General features: G+C 42.0%; 1 protein-coding gene across 1 annotated transcript in view; it reads left to right on the top strand.

Moving 5' to 3' along the window:
- Positions 1 to 13,167, top strand: part of man2b2 (mannosidase, alpha, class 2B, member 2) — a 71,604-nt gene extending 58,437 nt beyond the window's left edge. The window contains exons 18-19 of the mRNA XM_063046678.1: positions 576 to 693; positions 12,219 to 13,167. Of these exons, the coding sequence (XP_062902748.1) occupies positions 576 to 693; positions 12,219 to 12,313 (213 nt within the window). The 3' untranslated portion in view covers positions 12,314 to 13,167. The remainder of the gene's footprint in view (positions 1 to 575; positions 694 to 12,218) is intronic.
- Positions 13,168 to 17,208: the final 4,041 nt, after the last annotated feature.

The raw sequence follows: 17,208 nt of genomic DNA, 5'->3' as shown, positions 1-17,208 counted from the left end.
GGAATAGCTAAGCTAACAGAATGACTAACTGCTGGTGAAGTATCTCGCTCACAGCTATTCAAAATAATTTAAGAACAATTAAAAATTTTAAAAAGTATTATGCCAAAAGGAAATTATTTATAAAAACACAAACTATGAAATAAATTTTAATTAACTAAAGATAATGTTAGCCTTGTGTAAACTGCTATTGTGAAGTCCATGACAATGTGATATAAAGTGCTGCAAATGTAAGTGCATCGATATGCAGATGAATGATGCACCAAATTTGGAAAGAAAGGGGGAAGAAGGAAGAAAACAAAGGTGGGGGGAGGGGAAGGATGAAGAAAGGACATCTTAGATGTCCTAGAATGGAAAGCCTCATCCTGAAAACAGATGTGACTGAGGCAGAGGAACTGAGAAAAGAGCCAGGGAGCACGTGAAGTGTCATGGATGTCGGTAGGAAGGGACTGAATCGAGGAGGACAAAATAGAGCCAAGGTGTGTGGACATTGGTTCAGTGGGCAGGAGCAGGCAGAAACAATGGGCCTACCCACACCTAATAAAGCCTAAGTTCTCTCTTTAAATGGAACTTGTCAGGATTTGCTGAAACCGTTGGGAACAGTGGTATCTGTAGAAGAGCGCTCACTCACAGGAACCTGGAATGTTAACACCCTCCAACGTTGGAAGTGGAAAACGGCACAGCAACATGACATGGGTGAGTTATGACTTTTGGAATTAATTTTAAGATTCTGAGAGTAAGATACACCATGCAGTGGAACCTTTCTATTGTTTTTGATGTTATTATCCTTAATAAACACTTCAGGATTTGTTATGCACACTCTTTGTGAGACCTCTACATGAGTGCAATGTGTAGCTTTGGTCACCATGCCGAAAGAAGGATATGCTTGTTTGATGGGAGTACAATATGATTCCTGCAGTAAGGGATTCCTCTGAAGAGAAATGAAGTAAGATTGGTCTACTCAGGTTAAAAGTGAGAAGAATGAGAGATGACCTTCTTAAAATATTAAAGATTCTGAGAGAGTTTTGCAAGATTGACATGAAGAAGTTGGTTTCTCCAGCTGGAGATCTGGAAATTAGAGGCAGAATGTCAGGATGAGGGGTTTGATAAAATTTTGGGATCCCCCTCTTGAGCAGAGTGACAGTATGTGGCTAGCAGCCAGTGTATATATTCAAAGCTGCCATCACTAGATTTGTAGATGAGAATTTATTCAGAGATAAATGAAGGAAATTCTCAGGGAAATGGATCTCAGACATAGGATCAGTCACAGTGACAGAGTGTGCAGGAGTGATATGACTAAAGCTTCTACTCTTACGTTCTTGTCAGCAAATCTATGTTTGAAGGATTACATCTGGGAGATAAATTTTGGTACAAGTGAGCTGGCAGTACTTTTATATCACTTTAAGATCACCCCTTCTCTATGTTAACTTGGCCATTTTTAAGTTTGATTGTTGAGAAGCTTTAGTTTGAGTGCACTGCAGCTTTCGCATCTAAATTAGCGGTTTTGTTGGTAACCATGAAATCTTTCTTCTGCTTATCCTCTCCCTTTATCACAACGTTAACATAATTATCTGACTATTGTTTATTTAGAGTATTATGTCTTAGTGAATTCAAAGTTCAAAGTAAATTTATTATCAAAGTACGTATGTGTCACTGGATACAACCTTGAGATTCATTTTCTTCTGGGCATACTCAATAAATCCATAATAGAACAATAACCATAATAGAATCAATAAAAGATAGTACCAACTTGGACATTCAGACAGTGTGCAGGAGAAAACAAACTGTACAAATACAAAAAGAAAGAAATAATAATAAATAACCAATAAATATCAAGAACATGAAATAAAGAATCCTTGAAAGTGAGTCCATTGGTTGTGGGACCATCTCAATGATGGGGCTAGTGAAGCTGAGTGAAGTTATCCCTTTTGGTTCAAGAGCCTGATGATTGAGAGTTAATAACTGTTCCTAAATCCGGTGGTGTGAATTTCAGGGTTGTATCCAGTGACACATACGTACTTTGATAATAAATTTACTTTGAACTTTGAATTCAGTAAGACATAATACTCTAAATACTCATTAAATCTATAGAATAATAACCGTAACAGAATCAATGAAAGACTGCCCAACTGGGGCATTCAACCAGAGTGCAGAAGACAACAAACAGTCAAAGTATATAAAAAAAAGGGTAATAATAATAAATAAATAAACATGCAATATCAAGAGCATGAGTTGAAGAGTCCGTGAAATTGAGTCCATAGGTTGTGGGAACATTTCAATGACGGGGCAAGTGAAGCTGAATGAAGTATCTCCTTTGGTTCAAGAGTGTGATGATTGAAAGGCAATAACTGTTCCTAAATCCGGTGGTGTGAGTCCTGAGGCTCTTGTACCTTCTTCCTGATGGCGGCAATGAATCATGCTCTGGGTGTTTGGGGGTCCCTATTGATAGATGCTGCTCTCCTGCCACAGCATTTCATGAAGATGTGCTCAATGATTGGGAGGACTTTGTGATAGACTGGGCCGTATCCACTACTTTTCATAGGATTTTCCATTCAAGAGCATTGATGTTTCCATGCAGGCTGTGATGCAGCCAGTCAATATACTTTCCACTACATATTTATAGAAGTTTGTCAAAGTTTTACATGTCATTCCGATTCTTCGCAAACTCCTAAGGAAGAAGAGGCACTGCCATGCTTTCTTTGTAATTAAGTGCTGGGCCCAAGACAGGTTCTCTGGAATAATAACACTGAGGAATTTAAAGTCGCTGACCCTATCCACCTCTGATCCTCCGATGAGAACTGGCTCATGGACCTTTGGTTTCCTCCTCCTGAAGTCAGAAATCAGATCTTTGGCATTGAGTAAGAGGTTGTTGTTATGGACCACCCAGCCAGATTTTCAATCTCCCTTCTATATGTGGATTCATCACTACCTTTGATCTGGCCAGCGTCAGCAAATGTAAATATGGCATTGGAGCTGGGCTTAGCCACTTCGTCGTAAGTGTAAAGTGAGTAGTGCTGGAAGCTATGACCACAGACTTGTGGGGCACCTATGCTGGTGGAGATTGTGGAGGAGATGTTGTTGTCAATCTGAACTGAATGGGGTCTATAGGTGAGGAATCGAGGATCCATTTGCACAAGGAAGTATAGAGGCCAAGGTCTAAGAGCTTATCGATTAGTTTTGAGGGAATGATGGTATCGAATGTTGAGCTGTACTCAACAAAGAATTCCTACCAAAATGCATTGTTAACAAAATTATTTTAATGATAATAAATACTATTGATGCTGTAGAAACATCAACTAGGTTTGTATCTCGGGAATTCACACATATTTTCACACAATGAACATATTCTGTTCTTGTATGTAGAAAAAAACCTTACAAAGCACAGTCGTACACATACACATGTATAAACACACAATAGCTTAGGAAAGTAAGAATTAAATCATCAAATGAACTACACATAGATAAACAAAGTCATGTGCAGAAATTAAATATTGTAGGGTACAATACAAATTATCCGATGACATTCAAATGTGACGTGGCAGGACATTCAGAAGCCTAATGGCCTGAGGGAAGAAATTGTTTCCCATCCTGACTGCTCTTGTTTTTATGCATCGGAGTCTCCTGCCTGATGGTAGAAAGTCAAAGAGGATGCTGGATCGATGGGTTGGATCCTTAATAATACTAAGGGTGCTGCATTCCTGATAAATGTCCCTGATGGATGGTAGGGAAACCCCTATGATCCTCTCAGCCCTTCTCACAGTTCTTTGCAGGGACTTCCGGTCTGATGCTCTGCTGCTCCCATAGCAGATGGGGATGTAGCTTGTCAGGATGCTCTCAATGGTGCTCCTGTAAAATACAGTTAAAATGGGGAGGGGAAAGGCGATGGTGGAGCCTCACTTCCCTCAATCTCCTCAGGGAGTGGAGGTGCTGCTGTCTTGCCTTATTCAGAGGTGATATTGAGGGACCAGATGAGGCTGTTTGTGATGTGAACTCCCAGGAACTTGGTGCACATAACTCTCTCTATGGAGGAGCCATGTGTGTGCAGAGGGGTATGCTTATCTGCACCTTCCTAAAGTCCACAATCATTTCCTTGGTCTTCTGCATGTTCAGACTGACGTGGCTGTCCTCACACCAGTCCACCAGCTGCTCCACGTCCTCTCTGTACTCCGACTCATTGTTGCGGATGAGGCCGTCCACCGTTGTGTCAGCCGCGCACTTGATGACACAGATTGAGCTGGATCCTGAACACAATCATGCATCAGCAGCGGGCTGAGCACACAGCCCTGGGGAGCGCTGGTGCTCGGCGTAATGGAACTAGAGATGTTGCTGCCCATGCAGACTGACTGTGGCCTTACTGTTAAGAGGTGCAGGATCCAGTTACTGAGACCATTTTCCAGGTGGGACAGGACTGAGTGGAGAGCAGAGGCTATGGCTTCGTCAGTGGATCAATTTGAGCAATGTTTCCCATGTATCCGGGAGAAAGACTTGAATGCTCCCCATGACCAGCCAGTCAAGACATTTCATAATGGCTGATGTTAATGCCACAGGACGATAGTCATTTAGGCAGGTTACTGTCACCTTCTTAGGCACTGGAATGATGGTTGCCTCCATGTTTAATGAAGAGGCAATGGACTGTTCCAGAGAGATGTTGAATGTATCTGTCAGGACCTCAGTCAGCTGAGCTGCACAGTGTTTCAGAACCAGCCTAGTACGTTATCAGGTCGCACAGCTTTGCGTGGGTTGGTCCTGACCAGGGTCTTCATCACCTCAGCTTTTGATGGAATGACTGCTCCCCTGGGGGGAGGGGTGCCTTCCTTGACAGCACTTTGTTTTGTGTGTCAAACTAGGCGTAAAGGAGAATTAGCTTGTCGGGGAGTGAGGCGTCCTGGTCACTGACGCACAGGGCAGACTTATAGTCTGTAATCCTCTAAATTCCCTGCCACAAGCGCCTCGTGTCTCTGGTATCACAGAAATGGTTGTGTATTCTCTGAGATTGCTCCTGTTTCGTGGAAAGCGCAGTTCTTGCTTCCCTAAGTGCCTTCACTTCCCCCATCTAAAGGCATTGTTGTGATTCCGTAGTCGTGCCTGGAACTCTGCAGTAAGACATGGCTTCTGATTTGCCCTCACAGGGATGTGTTTCATGTTGGTAACATCCTCAGTGCACTTCTCTATGTAGCTGGTCACAGAAGCCACATATTCCTCAACGTTAATGTGGTTGCCATAGGTAGCAGACTTCCTGAATAGTTTCCAGTTTGTGTTTTTAAGGCAGTCCTGCAATGCTGAGATTGCCCCCTCAGGCCAGGTTTTCACCACCTTTGGCCCATTTAATCAGTGGTTTGTATGCTGGCATTAGCATAACAGATAAGTGATCTGAGAGCCCAACATAGGATTGGGAAACAGGTATGTCAGTTTAAACCAGGTCTAATGTATTTTCACTTCTGGTAGGAAAAAACAACGTACTGGTGGAATTTAGACTCCAAGTATCCCGAAACCTCATCTTTAATAATGGTCTCCAACATTTTCCCAACCACTGAGCTTAGGCTAACTGGCCTATAATTTCCTCTCTTTTGTCTTCCTCCCTTCTTAAAGAGTGGAGTTCTCCTGGACCACGCCAGAATTAAGTGATTCTTGAACAACCATGACCTCTGCATCCATTATCTCTTCAGCAACCTCTTTCAGGACTCTGTGGTTAAAGCTAATGACTCTAGTCATTAAACCTGCAGTGGGCTATATCTGTAGACAGGCTGTGTTTTCCTTTGACTGGAGCCTATTGTTTTTGTTTTTTTTTCCTTTTGGTTATTCTCTTTTGCTTGTTTTAGTAAGGCATTTGACAAGGTTCCACACGGTAGGCTTATTCAGAAAGTCAGAAGGTATGGGATCCGGAGAAGTTTGGCCAGGTGGATTCAGAATTGGCTTGCCTGCAGAAGGCAGAGGGTCGTGGTGGAGGGAGAACATTCAGACTGGAGGATTGTGACTAGTGGTGTCCCACAAGGATCTGTTCTGGGACCTCTACTTTTCATGATTTTTATTAATGACCTGGATGTGGGGGTAGAAGGCTGGGTTGCCAAGTTTGCAGACAACACAAAGGTTGGTGGTGTTGTAGATAGTGTAGAGGATTGTCGAAGATTGCAGAGAGACATTGATAGGATGCAGAAGTGGGCTGAGAAGTGGCAGATGGAGTTCAGCCCGGAGAAGTGTGAGGTGTTATACTTTGGAAGGACAAACTCCAAGGCAGAGTAACAAAGTAAATGGCAGGATACTTGGCAGTGTGGAGGAGCAGAGGGATCTGAGGGTACATATCCACAGATCCCTGAAAATTGCCTCACAGGTGGATAGGGTAGTTAAGAAAGCTTATGGGGTGTTAGCTTTCATAAGTCGAGGGATAGAGTTTAAGAGTTGCGATGTAATGATGCAGCTCTATAAAACTCTGGTTAGGCCACACTTGGAGTACTGTGTCCAGTTCTGGTCGCCTCACTGTAGGAAGGATGTGGAAGCATTGGAAAGGGTACAGAGGAGATTTACCAGGATGCTGCCTGGTTTAGAGAGTATGCATTATGATCCGAGATTAAGGGAGCTAGGGCTTCACTCTTTGGAGAGAAGGAGGATGAGAGGAGACATGATAGAGGTGTACAAGATAATAAGAGGAATAGATCGAGTGGATAGCCAGCGCCTCTTCCCCAGGGCACCACTGCTCAATACAAGGGGACATGGCTTTAAGGTAAGGGATGGGAAGTTCAAGAGGGATATTAGAGGAAGGTTTTTTACTCAGAGAGTAGTTGGTGCGTGGAATGCACTGCCTGAGTCAGTGGTGGAGGCAGATACACTAGTGAAGTTTAAGAGACTACTAGACAGGTATATGGAGGAATTTAAGGTGGGGGCTTATATGGGAGGCAGGGTTTGAGGGTTGGCACAACGTTGTGGGCTGAAGGGCCTGTACTGTGCTGTACTATTCTATGTTCTATGTTTATGTTCCGGAATTAAGTGATTCTTGAACAACCATGACCTCTGCACCCACTATCTCTTCAGCAACCTCTTTCAGGACTCTGGGGTTAAAACTAATGACTCTCGTCATTAAACCTGCAGTGGGCTATATCTGTAGACAGGCTGTGTTTTCCTTTGATTGGAGCCTATTGTTTTTGTTTTTTTTTTCCTTTTAGTTATTTTCTTTTGCTCGTTTTCCATTTGAAGTTTTGTTTCTCTTGGACTGAATTTTAATCTTTTGGGGCAGCTAGGTTTGGGTGCAGGAGAGAATGGGGTGGGGAATTTACGGAGCATCAGGAAGCATCTCTGATCTACGTACATAGACGTGCAATGGAAGTTTGACGTTTTGACCATCACATGCTGTCTCCACGTGAATTGAAAGAGAACTGATCAGCACTTTGATGCTGGAAGGGGTGATCTTCAGGCTCTGTGTCAAGCTCCGTGGAAAAGGAATTAATTTCCACTTTGGTCCATGGATTCTATGCATGCTTTCAGGTCAGCCTGTCAATATGCAAAGCATCACACTGTGCATTGTCATCAGCCTTATTTTGGAGTTGCCCATTGATCCTAATCTGAATCCTCAGCAGAAAAATAGTGTGTGACTTTGCATTGCCCTGGCTGCTGTTGGCTAGTGCCTGTTGACACTCCTTATTCGAGGTCCTGCCTCTCAATTAGCCTCTGCAGTGTGTGAAGACACTATCTGAAGTGGTGTCTGTGCCATGTTCTTAACACCACTTCGTCCTTCAGCTTTCATCCTTGCTGTCAGCACTGAGCTTAGTTATAATGGTGCTGGAGCTGCCCACTTGTAAATTCTGGCACAGAAGGAGATGTGCTTCCTGAGAAGTGGAAGGCTTAGGACAGGGTTATGGTGAGTGAAAGTGAGAGGGTCAGGGTGAAAGGTAGTGAGAGGGTCAGGGTTAAAGGTAGTGAGAGGGTCAGGGTTAAAGGTAGTGACGGGTCAGGGTGAACGGAAGTGAGAGGGTCAGGATTAAAGAAAGTGAGAGATACATGCTGATTCTGTCACCAGTTCACAGATGGGGGAGATTGTGAGATCACGGGTGGTGAAATAAATTACTTTCGTTAGTGTTCCAGTAAAATGTAACTTTGCCTATTATTGGTACTTATTATATACTTGGTCATTTCACTGCTATTTGGGTGTGCTGTTTGTGCATGTACCTGTCTTTTCCAATGTATATTGGAGAAGTGAGTGTTTCAGAATAAATCATTCAATGTGAAGTACAATTTTTTCATGGTGCTTACTAGATTTATCTTAGTCTTGCTTTTGCCATACAGATCAAACTCTCGTGAAATCAGTCACCTCCTCTATCCCATCTGCCTACATGGAGACTTGGCCATATTTCCTCCTGGCTCAATCACCTCAATTGGTCTGGCACATTGGATCAGCTGGTATCAGAGACCATCTGCCCAGAACCTCTGCTTGCCCCTGCCTGTTTCAGTGGCTGGCCTCTCAACCCTGTCAATGCCATTACAAATCTTGACCTTTGATATCTTAGCATCCTGCATCATCATGGGTTTTGAGGTGTCATTCCTGTGGCCTCCATTCATTCCATACAGCATCATCCACCCTCTGGGCTTCCTCCTTTGCTGGCGGTACTCTGCCTGCCCTTGTCAGTGCTTTTGTGGTCTTGGTCATTAAATCTTGAATAGCTGGAGGTTCTCCTGCTGCCTCTGCCATCTGTTTATGTATTATAAACCTTTCCAAAGTGCTTCAAATTAAAATGAAAAGCCAGTTTCACAGCTCAGTGGAGGCTGTGAATGAATCAATCCATTCAAGATTTTTTGAACATATTTTCAGCAACTGTCTTGAATCTCGTGTAGCTGAGAATTTGCCATTGAAAATGGGACTTGTATTGCAATGAATGCACTGATTTTTATGCACTCAGTTAGAAGTCATAATTAAGTTCACTTATATCAGTCGTGCCCTGTGGGAGAATCTGGAGCACACCTCAAGATCAGCCATTCATGGGATGCCTTTGAAAATTATGCCTCTCATTGTCATTTCTTTATAAGTGAAAAAGTTTGGTTTGTGGTGGCAGTTAATTTATTTTCATTTTTGTATTTCCTTGATGGAAAAAATATCGTAATGTGCAGCTCATTATGGAAACAATAGGGAAAATTGGCAGGGAGGGGGGTCACGTTTTGCTTCAGAGAACTGGCTTAATTTGTTCAAACATACGGAAAGAAAATTAATATTGAAGAAATACTCAGGAAGTCAGATAGTCTGTGGATTGACGAGTAGTTAATATTTTTATTCAGAGATACAGCAAGGAGTAGGCCCTGCCAGCCCAGCAACCCAGCTATTTAACCCTAGCCTAATTCCCGGACAATTTACAATGATCAATTAACCTACTAACTGCTACGTCTTTGGGCTGTGGGAGGAAGCCCGGGCACCCAGAGGAAACACACACAGTCACAGACAGAACATACAAGCTCCTTACAGACAGCACTGGAAATGATTTCAGTGCTCCGACACTCCAAGCTGTAATGGCGTTCCGTTAACCACTACGCTGGCATGGCGCCTTTGCAAAAGAACATAAGAAATAGGAGCATGAGTAGGCCATCTGGCCCATCGAGCCTGCTCCACCGTTCAATAAGATCATGGCTGATCTGGCCATCGACTCATCTCCGCCTACCTGCCTTTTCCCCATTACTCTTAGTTCCCCTACTGTGCAAAAATCTATCCCACCTTGTCTTCATATAGATTTGCTGAGATCTGAATTAGCCATCATTGGAAATTTCAGGTTTGAAGCATGTCCATCAGCAGTGTAAGACTGAACAGTAACAGTAAGGTAAGCTGTTTAGAGCACAAGTCATATTCTCAGTGATCACTTTATTAGGCACAGGAGGTACCTAATAAAATGGCAACAGAGCGTACTTTTGTGGTCTTCTGCTGCTGTAGCCCATCCACTACAATGTTCGACTTGTTTTCCATTCAGAGATGCTCTTCTACACAGCACTGTTGTAACGTGTGGTTATTTGAGTTACTGCCTTCTTCTTGTCAACCTGACACAGTTTGGCCATTCTCTTCGGACCTCTCTCATTAGCAAGGCATTTTCGTACACAGAAGTGACGCTCACTGGATGTTTGTTGTTTTCCACACCATTCTCGGCTTAGCAGCAGCAATCATTCCACAGTCAAGGTCACTCGGATCACATTCCTTCCCCATTTTGGTGTTTGGTCTGAACAATTGAACCTCTTGACCATGCTGGCATGCTTTTATGCTTGGAGTTGCTGCCACGTGATTGGCTGATTAGATATTTGCATTATTGTAACTCATGAAATAGCCACTGAGTGTAGGAGCAGAATCAGCCCATTGAGTCTGCTCTGTCATGCGACCATGGTCAACTTATTTTCCCTCTCAACCCCATCTGATAGGGTGGCGGACAGGAGAGAATAAATATCAAAGGGAATGATATTGCAAGCAAAAGGAGATGACCTTAAGATAAGCAAGGAAACAAAAGGTCAGGTGAGAGGAGGTGTGTGGGAACAGCAGAAACACTATTAGTGGTTCTGCTATTCCCAGTTATTTTCTCATGCAGATTGACCTTTAGAATTATAAATGAAGATAATATTGACAAAGTTAAAGGATAAAATAATCTTGCAATAATCATGAAGTATAGCCAGGGATTAACCAAAGCCAAGAGGGAAATTCGGCTATCTCTGATTACTATGTGAGGATGTCCAGTGGAAAGTGACTTTAGTTACATGCCAAAAGAAAACAAAACTATGCTCAATTGCCATGGGACAAGTTGGCTATTTATGAAAAAATATTTCTTGATGTTGGTGAAGCCCTGTAATTGGATGGAGGAAAGCATATTTCCTTTGTATAAAAGAAGCAATATTACCTACTATGACAAGAGCCCTAGCTATTAGGTTCTATTTAACTGCAATTCATCCTGTGGGAAATATTTAAATGAAAAAAAATTATAGATAATCAAAATATCTGTGCCTTTCCTTTAAAAAGCCAAACGCAAAATTAAGATGCTAAATTACTTGAATAGGTTTACTGGAGCAGAGTGTGGAATTTGAGGCAACGAATCTATCCTCTAATTGTATATTTCCCTCCTACTATACTTTAATAGATAAATTGCTGAACAAGTACTGCTCATCTTCTCTTCTTGGACTTACGAATGACTTAATTTGCTCAAGGAAAAGTGGAAGATGACTAGATGTAATTTCTTTTGACGTGGGGCAGCCTTTGAACACCAGCTATCATATAGTGAAATAGTGAGGTCTTGGTCCAGTGGTAAGGAAGTCAATCACAGCTAGGATGAAGTTCTGCTCCGTGGAGTGGATATACAGTACTGTGCAGAAGTCTTCGGCACACTAGATGTTTCATATGGTTTCAGATACTAATGGAGCCCTGATCTCAACATCATCGAGGATGTCTGGGATTACCTGGCGAGACAGAAAAAAGCAAGACAGCCAAAGTCTGCAGAAATACTGTAGCAAGTTCTCCAAGATGCTTGGAATAACCTATCAGCCAATTTTCTTATAAAACTGCATGATAGGGTACCTAAGTGAATTGATGCTGTTTTAAAGGCAAAGAGTGGTCACACCACATATTGATTTTTTTTTAGTTTTTTTTTACTGTTTACTGCTCTTTATAGTTTTTTTATATGTAGAAACTTCATTTCATTATTTTTGAAAGCATCTTTGCTTCACAGAACTTTTTTACATGTGCCACAGACATACACAAAGACATACTTGCACGTGTACACCCACAGAAACACACACATGCATACAGAAAGACATGTTCTGAGACAGACGTAGATACTGCTTTTACCTCAGCTCTCTCCCCCCCCATTTTCTGTTGACCATCTCCTTAAGTAATCCTTTCTCTGAGCTCCTCCCTCTCTGAGCCCCCTTCCCTCCTAAACGCCTGTCATTTTCCATTTGTCTCCGTGCTCTTCCTCTCTCTCTGACCACCCAGCAACTATATTTATTGTCCCAACAACTCACCTGTTCTATCACCCCAAAGAGCTCTCCCTTTGTCTCTTAATATTCCTCTTAAACCCCTCACCCCCCACCCATTCTCTTTTCCACCTGCTGTCTCACCCATGATTTTTCTCTCTCCCCACTTCTCCTCCTTCACACATATAACTAAATATATTTTTATAATATAAAAACATTTTGACCTTGTTTCATCTTCTGATGGTATTAATACTGCCGGAAAAAAAAAATGACATATTCTGACTGCTAATTTCATTTATTCACAGATCTTCACAATTCTACAAGAAGTCTGACTGAAGGATTTACTGTCACCATTCATCCCAAGGAGCTGAGAACATTTTTTGTGCACTTCAAAAAGTAAAAAAAAGACAAGTGATGTCTCAAAACCAATCTCTCCTCACGGATGCTGCTTAAACATTTGAGTTCCTTCCCAGATTGTTTGTTGCTTCAAACTCCAGCATCTGCAGGCTCTTCCGTCTCCAACCTTAAAATAAAATTCTTGTTTACAAGTGAAAATTTTTAAAAATACATCAAGGTGAAGCCTGCAGCCTTATCTAGAAGTTTACCATTGAAGATTTTAATACTAACTTGTTTTTTCCTTTGGTATTAGGTTCAAACTTAATGTGTAAATTATTTTATATAAATGTGATTGTACCTGAAAGAATGGAGGACAAATTGTTTGATAAATGATTTTGACACTTGAGTGTCAACAGTTGAGAGTTAACTGCCTTCAATAAAGCATGTTCTGATGGTAACGTCACCCTTTATTGCCGCAAGAATCTCCAGATATGGCAATTTACATGCCTTGCATCTCCATAACTTTTCTATTGTTGAGAATCAAGACCACAGTTAGAAATTGGAACACCAATTTCTCCATACATCAGTATTTAAGACAAATACGTCATCCATATATTGTATTTTTTTATATTGCTCCCAGTTAATTGTTGCTTGCCTTTTCAGTATCGTTCTTGGGTAAGTGTGAAAGCAGTCCAAAACTCTTATAGACAGTAGGTGCAGGAGTAGGCCATTCGGCCCTTCGAGCCAGCACCACCATTCACTGTGATCATGGCTGATCATCCACTATCAGTATTCAGTTCCTGCCTTATCCGCATAACCTTTGATTCCGCTATCTTTAAGAGCTCTATCCATCTCTTTCTTGAAAGCATCCAGAGACTTGGCCTCCACAGCCTTCTGGGGCAGAGCATTCCATATATCCACCACTCTCAGGGTGAAAAAATTTTTCCTCAACTCCGTTCTAAATGGCCTACCCCTAATTCTTAAACCGTGGCCTCTGGTTCTGGACTCACCCATCAGCGGGAACATGCTTCCTGCCTGCAGCGTATCCAATCCCTTAATAATCTTATATGTTTCAATAAGATCCCCTCTCAGCCTTCTGAATTCCAGAGTATACGAGCCCAGTCACTCCAATCTTTCAACATATGACAGTCCCGCCATCCCGGGAATTAACCTTGTGAACTTACGCTGCACTCCCGCTTACGCTGAGCAAGAATATCCTTCCTCAAATTTGGAGACCAAAACTGCACGCAGTACTCCAGGTGTGGTCTCACCAGGGCCCTGTACAGCTGCAGAAGGACCTCTTTGCTCTTATACTCAATTCCCCTTGTTATGAAGGCCAGCATGCCATTAGCTTTTTTCACTGCCTGCTGTATATGCATGCTTGCTTTCAGTGACTGATGATTGAGATTTATAGGCGGATATCATTCAACAGAGTGCTTAAAAAGTATACGCATTATAGATTTCATTGAAAGGTAGAGCAGGCTTGAGAGGCTAATTTGCCTACCCTTGTTCCTAAGTAGTCTATTTTAGTATTTGCATGTATATATAACCTTGCCCATCTCAGTTATTTTATACATTTTGTTCAGGATTAGAAACCACGAATCAGAAATCTCTAGGTCAATCAGTAACTGACTGCTAACTTCTATATCCAATTACAAGGATATTGAGTACCAGATAACATTTCCTGCTAGATGCATAAACTCTTCTTGGGCTTCCAGCTGGGTCCAGGTACCGATCTTAATGGATATTTTGATTACAATCTCCACCATCTTCATCAGGGATGATGCCTAGTTATGTCTAGTCCGGTGGTGTATATGCTCAACTCCTGTCATCCATCCCTCCTGATTGGTTGGTCCTCAACTAATCAGATTTCTGCTGTCCCACCTTGTTTAAAATCGTATTCCAGTTCTTACTTAGAGCGAGACCTTTTGTCTTTGTTGAAATTTTTATTCCCTAGTCTTATTTCAATGGCTCCCTTCACCAAACGGCCCCAAAAGCTATTGGTGCGGCACAGTAGTTCTGTGCTGTCGAAGTCAATCCTGTGGTCATTGATCCTATTTCCTGCTAGAGTTTTGATTCCCCTCCTATGCACTCCCCATCACACCCCTGTGTGTCAGTTGTTTGACCCTTGGAGGCAATTGTCCAGACGATAGTGTACACCCTGAGCAGAATGTCTCCATTACAACAAAAAGTCGTGGGTTATACATCATGAAACCAAGCTGCATGCCTGACCTATTTCCATTTGCATCTGTTTGGCCCATATCTTTCTAAACGTTTTCTATTAAATAATATAATTTAACTTGCCTCTACCATTCCCTCAAGTTTGTGGATAATACAAAAATAGGTGGAGGGGCAGGGAGTCTACAGAAGGACTGGGACAGATTAGAGAACAGGCAAAGTGGCAGATGCACTTTGATGGAAGCAACATAGTCGTAGATTATTTTCTAAATGGGGAGTAAATTCAAAAATTAGAGGCGCAAAGGGACTTGGATCTCCTAGTGCAGAATTCCCTAAAGGTTAACTTGCAGGTTGAGAGGATAGGTAAGAGGGCATCCTGAGAGTGGCCTCATTGTGGCACAAGAGGAGGCCATGGTCCCACATGTCAGAACAGGAATGGAAATAGGAATTAAAATGGTTGACTAACGAATATGTTCTTAGTTATCTTTAAGAAAATTAAGTTAATGCAATTAATAATTTTTAAGCTTTTAATGTTTAATTAGTCTTCACTTTTTTAATAGATTGAAGTTTTCTTCATTGATTACAGCAATTTTAAAGGCATTATAACGCAAACAAAGCCCCATGCTGTTGGAGTGGCACTCTGACCCCACTCTTGCCTCTTGTCACGGTTCTCACCATAACACTGTCTGAAGCCCTCTCTTTGCTGAGACCTCACCAGCCTCACTTTGTAACTCCTGGAGAGAGAGCCAGCTCCAGCCTTCAGAATTCAGCCCAGACCAAATGTGGCTGACATGAAAGTCCAGACAATTGGCTGAATCTGGCTCGATTTCACCCATTGTTTTATCACAATGAATCTATCAGGCAGTAAAGAATGGTTAAAATCTAGCACACATTGTCAGAAGAAAAATGTAAATATAGTGATAAAAAAATAAACGAACTTACATTTTGCAACTGTTCTTTCTAAAATCAGATCACATGGTGCTAGAACGTGTTAAGTGTCGCTTTCAGTAAAAATTTCTGGGCTGGTAAACAAGATATGTGCAGCAGCAGAAGATAAAGTATAGATGGATGGATATTATCATTTGTTATAAACACAAAAAAAAGAGTGGTACAGGTGTGACTAAAGCTAAATATAAACTGTTTCAGTTCTAACTAAGAAAGTTAGTATTATCACTGCTGAGTGGCAGATGGTAGTGGCTTCAGAGGATTGTCAACTGCCTGAACATTTATCTTTGGGTATAGTTTTAAGGTGAGAGGAGAAAAGTTTAAAGGGGTAACACTTTCAGACAGAAGGGTGGTTTGTACATGGTACAAGTTGTCGGAGCCTGTAAGACTGTAAAAATATATTCCTGTACCTTCCTCATTTCTTCTGACTCTAATGGGATCCACGTTCTTGCCTCTCTGTCTAGGTAAGTTTCTGATTATTATTCTCCCCATATAGGCTCTGTTTGATACAAACTCACAGCACTATTCAGCCGACTGAAAACCAGTTTTCTGCAAATGACAGTTCTTTAATTTGAAAAGGCTTTCAATGCATTACCAACTGCAAAAAGAGGGCACTCCACCCAGCCCACCCTCGACGACCAACTCCTTCCAAATTGGTCAGACAATTTCTACTGCAGATTTGACTCACAGATCACACAGGGAGAGGCAATGAGAAAGGTGTTAAGGAAGCAAAATATCAAGATGGCTGCTAGCCCTGACTTGGTTTCCCCTGCTACCTTTAAGCCCTGTGCTAATCTGCTGTGTACAACCTTCACAGACATTTTCAATCAGTCTTTTAAACCATACACTGTTCTAGCATGTTTTAAGAAACATATTATTCCAGTCCCCAAAAAATCAAAGATTTCCCTTTGCAAATTGCCACTGGAGTGTAGATGAGTGATAAAATCGGGAGAGAATGATGGGAATATGGAGGGAATAAAATGGTATAGCATCAAATAAAGGCCCTTAATGGTTGGCATGGGATTGATGGGCTGAAGTCCTTGGTTCTGTGCTGATTGGTACCATGATAGGAGAAAACATGGGCATTTCCAAGTGGGTTTGGTAAGAAGGATCAGGTGGGCCAATGACTGAGATTTCTGTCTGGGTGAGATCATTGATGGAAAAGCTGTGAGCTGTAATACGTCATACAGAAAACACTGGATATACTCAGGCAAACAGGCATCTCTGTAGAAAGAGTTTGTTAACATTTCAGAACACTGACCCTTTTTGTCATTGTGAATTATCAAGACCATAAGACTCAGGAGGAGAATTAGGCCATTCGGCCCCTTGGGCCTGCTCCGCTCTACCATTTCATCATGGCTAATTCATTTCCCTCTCAACCATATTCCCCTGCCTTCTCCCTATAACCTTTCACATCCTGACTAATTAAGAACCTATCAACCTCTGCCTTAAATACACCCAATGACCTGGCCTCCACTGCTGCCTATGGCAATAAATTCCACAAATTCATCACCCTCTGGCTTAAAAAAATTCCTCAATCACCTTTCTAAAGTGATGTCCCTCTATTCTGAGGCTGTGCCCTCCGGTCTTAGACTCCCTCACCATTGGAAACATCCTCTCCGCATCCACTCCATCTAGGCCTTTCAACATTTGATAGGTTTCAATGAGGTCCCCCTTTATTCTTCCAAATTCCAGCAAGTAAAGGCCCAGAGCCATCAGTCGCTCCTCATACGATAAGTCTGTCGTTCCTGGAATCATTCTCATGAACTTCCACTGCATCCTTTCCAATATCAGCACATAATTTCTGAGATAAGATGCTCAAATCTGGTCACAATG

Source organism: Mobula hypostoma, chromosome 4 (assembly GCF_963921235.1).
Source record: "Mobula hypostoma chromosome 4, sMobHyp1.1, whole genome shotgun sequence".
Taxonomy (NCBI): Eukaryota; Metazoa; Chordata; class Chondrichthyes; order Myliobatiformes; family Myliobatidae; genus Mobula; species Mobula hypostoma.
The sequence above is the reverse complement of the archived record's forward strand: the minus strand, read 5'-3'. Positions and strand labels throughout refer to the sequence as shown.